The 8810-nt window shown below is 38.9% G+C and overlaps 1 protein-coding gene and 1 long non-coding RNA gene across 2 annotated transcripts; one reads left to right on the top strand and one right to left on the bottom strand.

Annotated features, from left to right (window-relative positions):
* The first annotated feature begins 274 nt into the window (after positions 1 to 274).
* Positions 275 to 5145, top strand: ptafr (platelet-activating factor receptor). Its single transcript, XM_022198963.2, has 2 exons — positions 275 to 787; positions 3152 to 5145. Exon 2 carries the CDS (start codon positions 3154 to 3156, stop codon positions 4330 to 4332), a length of 1179 nt encoding a protein of 392 aa, XP_022054655.1. The 5' UTR covers positions 275 to 787; positions 3152 to 3153; the 3' UTR covers positions 4333 to 5145.
* A 121-nt stretch (positions 5146 to 5266) lies between these two features.
* On the bottom strand, positions 5267 to 8579 carry LOC127536675 (uncharacterized). The gene is made up of 5 exons (XR_007945771.1): positions 8512 to 8579; positions 6604 to 6879; positions 5942 to 6073; positions 5835 to 5862; positions 5267 to 5721 (listed from the first exon to the last, which is right to left on the bottom strand). It is a non-coding gene; the product is annotated as an uncharacterized LOC127536675 (long non-coding RNA).
* Between the last annotated feature and the right edge of the window lie 231 nt (positions 8580 to 8810).

The raw sequence follows: 8810 nt of genomic DNA, 5'->3' as shown, positions 1-8810 counted from the left end.
CAAATCTGTATTTATTCTAGCCGATTACTTGTCGTCATTCCAACTAATAGCTCCAATCATGACTCACTGATGAGACAGAAACTTGTTTAATTAGATGGCTTGCCGCCTGCAAATTAATTATAGACGCTAATGACATGTATAATGTAGGAATTAAAGAGAAAATAAAGCAACTCCTTGGAAAGTTAAAGGCGCTTTGGTTTTAATTTGAGGCAAATTGAAGCTGGTGCTTTGACAACCTTATCCTGGAAGGGACAAAGAGCAAGTTTAAAGTGATACAGGGAAAAGGGATCACCTTAGCTTTGTGAAAAATTAGGATAAAATTGCTGCTTTTTCTTATAGTTATATTTCTACACCTATTAAAGATTGATGTTGTATTCTCAAGAACAACAGAGGAACCAGTAAGACACTAGCAAGAACCTGCTTCTCTATTTCTTCAAAGCAATAAAACAGTAAATCCATATTCCTGTGATCAGTGGAACAGGAAATGCCAACTGTACAACTCCAGAATTGCGTCAAAGTGGGCGTCTCTTTTTATGTTGACTGTGATGAACAAACACGTGAAAACATGGAGGTGAACAGGCTTCTTGCACCATGTGGGGCTTTCCCAATAAGACGAGCAGAAGTTCACACCTCCTACATCTTGACTTATAACACACTCCTACTTGCACACTATCACATACACAAGTCCCGTCAGCCAGATGAACACAGTCTGAGTTTGCTTCACAGCTGCAGCAGCATTTCTAGTGTTTACACCTTGAGAGACGCTCAAAGTTGAAGAAGCAGTCCGGTAAGTCGACAACCTATAATTTTCTGCCATTCTTATTTGGGGATATTAAGACAGGCAGACAAAAACAAAGGCTGTTTTCAACTGTGAGGCTGCAAATCAAAATGGGTGTAACATGTCTGAAAACGTACAAATAAACTCTTTAGTATTCAGCTCAACAAGAAGCATTAAGAAAAGAAAGAAAAGCTTAGTTTTATTATTGATATTTTTTAAAACTAAATTCATTTATTGTGACTTCTGTGTGGGTTGTGTAGAGCTAAACAAAAAGAATATGTGTGGTTGAGTCGGGAATCTAGAAAAAAATCTAAAAAAAATCTGCTGCATTTTGTACTTGCTTCATTTCTCTCTGACGTGGATAAATTAATAAAATTAGTCTAATTTGGGAACTGAGGTCTTCTGCTCATAAATTGTCACTGTTGATATTTGTTCTATGGTTTTACTCCCAAATGATGTTAATTATCACATCATATAACAACCATTAAGACGTCCATTAATTACAATATATTCATCATTTATAAAGGTTGGCTCATTAATTAGCACCAATATTCATATTAAGAGGAACTGACTTAATTTCTTGCAATCTTTTTCTGGTCTCTACTGAAAACCATCCACAGAGTTTTAACTGTCAAGACGTGTAAAATGCTTTTTCAGCACATGATGTTACAGAATGGCTTATTCCATGGAAATGTTATGTATATTGGACTTATATATAAGTTGTGACTAAAACAAATCACTGCTATAATAATTCACTTTATGTTGCCTAGTTTTCACTCATTGGTTTTTCTGTCATAACCGGTATAAACGACGCCACTTAACGAGCTTCAACATGTCGCTGCTTTTACAGTTTGAACTCTTATCTTGAATAGCTGGTCAGGTCAGACAGAAAGCAGAAGTAAGCCTCCCTGATGCAGATAAGCACATTCCACTGAAATTAAATTCTTAGGAAACAGAAAATGATCATTTGTAAACCTTTTGAAGTACTAAGAAGTCACAAATAAGGAGTATTTTGGAGTAATAAAACGGAAAAGCTTGTGCGCTTTTTGCCGGGGAATGTGATCTTCCCAATGCGGGGGTGTGTATGTTTAAGGACAACTCACCTTACTGTAACTGAGCAAACCACCTACTTTTGTATTTTATCACTTTAAGTGTAACTGCAGACACAGATTCTGCTCTTAGGTTAATAAATGACTTGATTTTTGCTACTTCATTTAATGACCGGTCACTTACAGAGGAATAGAGGAAGGATCAAGTAGAAGTTGACTTTTACTCTCATGTCTGACTTTCTGTTTTGACTTTAGACGGTCCTCACTGTGATTTCTTTTGAGTTACTTAAAGCCACCTGATATCAGTGCTTATACAGCCTTAATGCCAGTGAATCTTCTCAGCTCCTTACCACTTTAGTATTAGTGGTTTATGGTCACAAATTCCACCTCAGTATCTCACTATTGATCTGTAACTGATTTAATATGACGCGTAGTCAATGAATGTTGCCATTTATTGACATTTGTGTCCTTTAATCTAAAGTATTCGTCTCTAAAATACAAATTTTTCATCTGTTTTAATAATCTGCTAGTCACAAAAGAAGAACTGACAAGAGATAAACTTAGATACAGTCATGACGCCTTCCTGATACGTGTTTATATATGAAACCAGACCAGACAGACAGCAGAGGAGTGAAAATGCTCTATATATGATGTGTTGAGTCAGAGTCTACGTGCTGCCAGTGAGGATGTGAAAGCAAGGAAATGATAAAGAATGTGTTTTAAAGAGCCTTTATCAGCTGATTTCATTGAAAGATCAAGATAATGGATGGATGGAGAGCAAGAAAATGAAAAAGCGAATGTAAGAGAGGGAAGAAAACAGAGAGGAAGCATGTGTGAAAAAACATTCAATAATTAAAAAAAGGCAAAAGAAAAGACAAAATGTGACAAATATACAAGAAACACATATGTAATGACAGTTGAGGGTTAGACAAATTAGTCCTTGATGCAGGTAGAGTAGAACTGAAATTTAATTTATTTTAATTATTTTAAGTATTTGTATGACTACTGATGTGCAGAATCAGTAATTGCTATCAGAATTGCTTTGGTAATGCCGTGTTTGAACATTGTTTACTTGTATCTGCTGTAAATTGCATTATCTTTAAATGCAACAGAAAGTCAGTGAGCCCCTTTCTAACCTAAACACCTTCAGTCACATTTTAAACCTTCATTTAAACCCTTCTAAAGTAAAAAAGTATAAAGCAACATTTGCTTCTTCTTCAATTTTGATTCAATCCGCTGCTCAAACATACTTCTTTGGACTTAAACCACCAGAATGCTTGTTGTTTTGATTATATTGATGATATATTTTTTCCTCCACTGACAGAAATGCTGATGACCACTCAACCAGTTGACATGACAGGAACCCCTCATCTGGGCTCCACAGCCGTCGATAACTCCACCTTCCTGGACTCTGAGTTTCGTTATGTGCTCTTCCCAGTCGTCTACGGCATCATCTTCATCATGGGCATCTTTGCTAACATCTACGTATTGTTCGTTCTCCGCTGCCTCCGGGAAGCCAAGGCCATGGGCGAAATCCGCATCTACATGACCAACTTGACCATCGCTGACCTCCTGTTTGTGTCTGCCCTTCCTTTTTGGATTGGGTACTACAGTCGTAATGGCACGTGGGTCTACGGAGACTTCATGTGTCGGCTGACGGGCTCGTTCTTCTTCATCAACACCTACGGCACCATCCTCTTCCTGGGAGCCATCAGCGTCAACCGATACTGGGCGGTCACTCGGCCTCTGGACGCGGCCTCTTCCGACCACAGGCGTCGTGGGATCATCGTGTGCGTCATCATCTGGGCATTCACCCTGTCGTTGGCTATCCCATATTTGGCATTTCCAGGAACCAACACCGACTCCAACAACGTCACTCGCTGTTTCGAAGGATACCAGAACCAAACAAACTTTGAAAAGAAAAAAGTGGCTGTCACTCATTTTTTAATAATTGGAATGTTTTTCGTTGTCTTTTTCCTTGTTGTGGTGTGCAACTTCCTCATCGCTCGGGCCTTACTTTCTCAAAATGTTCCTCAGTCAGAATTTCAAGCTTCAACGATTAAACACCGTAAGTCCAAGAGGACCATGTCTTCCTCAACGACAAAGCCCCGAGGGGTGAAGCGGAGGGCTCTGCAGATGTTGTGGGCAGTCGTGGGAGTATTTGTCCTGTGCTTCTTGCCCCACCATGTAGTTCAGGGTTTCTGGACGTTGGCTGTGCTTCAGATCACAGAGGGTTGGGGCCACGTGAACTGGGATGAGAGCACTCGTCAGATGCTCAATGACATACATCAGATCACTTTGGTTCTCATGGGCCTCAACTGCATTTTGGATCCTATCGTTTATTATTTTGCGACAAGGAAGTTTAGGAGGTTCATTATGGCACACCTTAAAAAGTTCTTGAAGGGAGAAGGATGCTCGCATACAGTCACTTCACAGCTGTCCATGGACAGCAAGAATCAGAGCCAGAGACTCCAGAGTGAGCACCATGAACCCAGAGACGACTGATTCAAAGATTAACAGTGGTAAAATGTAGATATGGTGACAATCTCTCATGCTGCTGCTAAAAATGACAAAATTTACATTCTTTTGATGCATCTCTTGAGCTCAGCAAGATTTCAAGTGTTTAGAATTGGTGGCTCTGCACAATATAACGTGCAAAAATGTGTGAAAAGTGATCTCACACTTAATATTTTGGTATAGATGTAAGATCTGTGGTCTGAATTGCACCAGCATTTCTGCCCTTCCTGTGTGAAGCACAAACTGAACTGCAGAAGTTTTGCAAGCAGAAGTATGTAACTCTGATCATTCTACAGAAGGATGATGCTGAGCCGTGGAGATGTTAGACGTGTTATGCAAATCTTCACAGTGCTGTTTTCGGCACAAAGTAGGGCACTAAAAGCAGCAAAGAAGTCAAGGATGATACAAAAATATGAAGCCTGGCCACCTCCTTTTGGCATATCAGGCACTAGAATAGACACACACTTGAACTTCACAAACTGGATATTATATCAGCAAAAACGTGATAATGAGATTGTTGTCTGCCCTCAGGGAAGTATCTTTTTTTTTTTCTTTAACATTGCTTGGGCAAGTTATTTCCGGTATTGTGACACCAGGGAACAGAAGTAATAATGCCTGAGTTGTGTTTCCCCTCTGGCATCCAATATTGTGACATTGTATCTACGACTCGTGGTAAAAATCCCATGATTCACTGTGGAAAAGAAAGCCAGTGCTTGTAATTATTCAGCTATTTGTTGTACATGTGCGACACTGTATTATATATTTTCGGCGAGCTTATTTGTTTTTACAAACCAGATGAATGATGTATTTTTTTTATTCAGAGTAGCAGCTTTGTTATCTTGTGCGGTGTTATTTTGATGTTAAAAAAGAAAAAATGCGCTGTTTGCTCATGTAAATAGCCCTGACGTTTAATAAAACCATTATTTTCGTGTAAAGCTGCCATGTCGTGATCATTACTATAAATTAAAAAACAATTTCTGGGACATCAGCAAGAAGGAAGACAGCAGATAGGCATCTACTCTACACACTTTGAACTACACAGCTGTGGGTTTTTAGTACATTCAGACAGCGATACATGACTTTTGTGAAAATAGATTAAATCTAACAAAGGCAATTCACACACTGATGGCAAACTTCATCTATCAGATTAAATGTAATGCAGAGCTATACATGCGGATAAGACTCAGCTTGAGTCGTTTGTCATTCTTCCACTTTTTATTGCACATCTCCACCTTCTCTCAGCTCATGATTCATCATATACTTGAGTACACATTATCCTGAGTCATAGTAGTGGGATCCAGATCTGTGTACGCTGGGTTACTGCCTGTGTAATTTATGTACACATCTCCGTCACTGTCACCCTCTGGCAATCCTCCCCTGGTGTACAGAAAAAAATGTGATGAGTGCGTTAATAAATACAACACAGATCAAGAGAGCAAAGTCCAAACACTAAGATTAATGCAGAAATAAATTCTTCTCTCATGACTTACTTTGATGCCATTTGGGGTCCAGGCAAACCTGCAAGGAAACACTATTATTAAAACGATCCACAGAACGTTTTGATTAAAATTTGCAAGCGCTCAACGGTCCACCTTACCTTTACCCGGGGTGCCGGAGGTGGTTGTTGTGCCACCAAGTCTTTTGCAGGAGAGCCAGAAAATAATCGCAATGATGAAAACCCAGGACAGAAGAGAAAGGACGAAGCCAGCCATTCCTAAACTCTCTCCCACTGATGTAATTTGGGGAAACAACACAGAAATTTAGGCTTTGAATTTAAATGTCACAGCACAATAAGAGCAATTGAAAAAATTAAAAAAGCCATTCTATGTTTTGCTAATACTATAATGGCTTAGGTGATAACTTACCATTTGCAGACAGTCTTGCGACTTTTCACTGCTGACATATTTGATTTTTTAACATCAAAAACAAATATGAATACCTGCTTTCAAATTCAGCACTTCTATAAACTGTTCCATTGATTTCTTTACCAAGAATGTCATGTGACTGTCTTGTAAAATATGGCAAATCCTGATCACAGCAAGTTATTGCATGTTGCTGCATTCATTCAACTTTCACCTGTTCTAAGCCCCAAAGGCACGATGGAGGTAGAACTGTTGCAAAATAGCATCTAACAATAATTTACTTTTGCTCCATAGAGCCCTGACTAATGATGACTATTATTACCCATCAGCATTAAAATAAAATGGGAAACATTGTTGTGGAGACCTGCAAATACTTTCACATGTGCAGACTACTAACCTGTTGCTTGGATAGAGATGATATAGACTGTGTGGCTTGTGCTCCATTTCCTCTGAGATGATTGGTTCTCAGCAAGGCAGCGGTACTGCCCACTCTGCTGTGGCTCGGTGAGCGTCAGATCGCTGCCATTGCCCACTACTTTCCAGGTCTGATGTTGCAGGTGTTCCCAAAACCAAGTGACGTGTGCTGACATGTTACCAGTTCTGCAGCTCAGACTGACACTCTGACCTGCTGCCACCGGGTAGTCTGGTACAGCCACCAACTGGAGAGATAGTTCTGTGGAGAAACGGAATACAGTAACAGGACGTATCTTTAAAGGTGATATTGGTGATGCATGCTGTATGTATTTTTGGTTTTTTGCCTTACTAGTGACATGCTTCTGCTACTGGCAATGTTGGTCTACGGTGACCTAAGTCATCATGAGCTCATGATTGTTGCTTTTTATATTAAAATACCTCAAAAAGCACTGGATGGATTCCCATGAATTTTAGTTCTGACATTCGTGTCCCTATCGTATAACATACTCTACATGTTATAAGTTAGGATTTTTGCTACAAATACTGCAGTGACCCATCATAATTCCTCTCATTTATCACTTATGACCCACTGAAAGTATGACTGTATATCTATTTGCAGATATACTGACCTCTGCCTGTATATATTCTTCTTTTCTTCTTACTTTGCTGTGTCCAGGACATTTATGAGCTGCGGTTTTAGGCCACTGAGTGTGTGGCCTTCAGCCAATAACAACGTGTAAATGAGGTCATGACATACATGAGGTGACAGATCGTAAAAGCTACAAACAGCACGGCACAACACAAGTGGACCAAGTAGAGAAAACTCACTGCAAAACAAGAGTGAACCCATTGTTGGCTTTAACCTACTGACAAATACTGAAGGAGAGGATTGGGAGATGGCCTAGTTGTTGTTGGACAGGTAGGAGTTGGAGGTCACCTTAGATTATTTCCTACTGCACATAGACTATAAACAAAAGATGGACATAGCCAATGTGATGCCACTTACTAGCTTGTTGACTACCATTTTGAAGCCTGCAGTTTGCTATTGAACCATCACAATTTTGATTTTTGAAACCAGGTGCAATGAGTGAGGTATGGATCTTAAGCCCATGTGGAAGCAAACTGTCAATCCAAGGGCACCCTTCACAAAGCACACCCCAGTTTTTCATCTATTTTTACCCTAAATTGGACAATATTTCACTAAATGAACATCATTCTCTATTAAAAAAAAAGTTAAAACTAGTGACTAAAACCATAAATCTACTAGGAACATGTTTACTGAATTAACAGGTCACGGAGAATGACTTAAATACAATCAGATTTCTTTTTGCAAACAGTCGAGTCGCCCCCTGTTGGCTATGAAAATGAATGTAGGTTTAAAGTGTATTTTGGATCTTTAATATGCAGTCAATGCTAAAGGATCCAGCTTTTAAATCAGAACAAATGCAACAGTCCAACAATGGTAGCTTTGTAAGAAGACCCAAGTCTGGATGTTGTATTTGCAAACAGTAATCAATACTTCCTGTCTAGTATACCTTTCACTTTATCAGCACATCGAAATTTATTGCTTAACTTCTCAAATCTGATGTATCGCTTAATACCAGCAAAACTAATAGTATTCCAATGACCCTCAAATGCACTTTATGATTAGTACTAGTTAGCAAATGCTGAAGTTGTATTGCGGTAAACTGAGGTGGTAACCAAAATAAACACCATACTTCTGCATAGAGTGTTCCTCCCAATACTTCTGCATAGTTTCATATCATCAATAAACATTAGCATTCAACTCAAAACAACACATGTAGCAGACATTAATGTGTTCAGCTTCACAGAGCTACCTGCATTCATTATTTTTAATACTTTATATTACTGATTTAAATAATTAATTTACCTTCACTAGCCGCTGTAGTTTCTGGCAGAGCAGTGCTGTTAATCAGTCTTGTCTGGTTGTCAACCGCTAAAACATCAAGAAACACAAGAAAATCACAAAAATAAAAATAAAAAATAAAAAATTCGAAAACTGAATTCTGGATTCCTTTACTATGTTCACAAATTCAATCTTCTTACCTGTGCTTTCACACAAAAATAAAAGGAGAATAAAGCCAAGCAGCATGTTGTTTGAGGCAAAAGCAAACACCACAGGTACGTCGAGCTAACAGGTACAAAAATGAATGAATGTGTTGCAATCAA

Source organism: Acanthochromis polyacanthus, chromosome 1 (assembly GCF_021347895.1).
Source record: "Acanthochromis polyacanthus isolate Apoly-LR-REF ecotype Palm Island chromosome 1, KAUST_Apoly_ChrSc, whole genome shotgun sequence".
Lineage (NCBI taxonomy): Eukaryota > Metazoa > Chordata > Actinopteri > Pomacentridae > Acanthochromis > Acanthochromis polyacanthus.
Note: the sequence above shows the minus strand (reverse complement) of the source record. Positions and strands in the feature narration are given on the sequence as shown.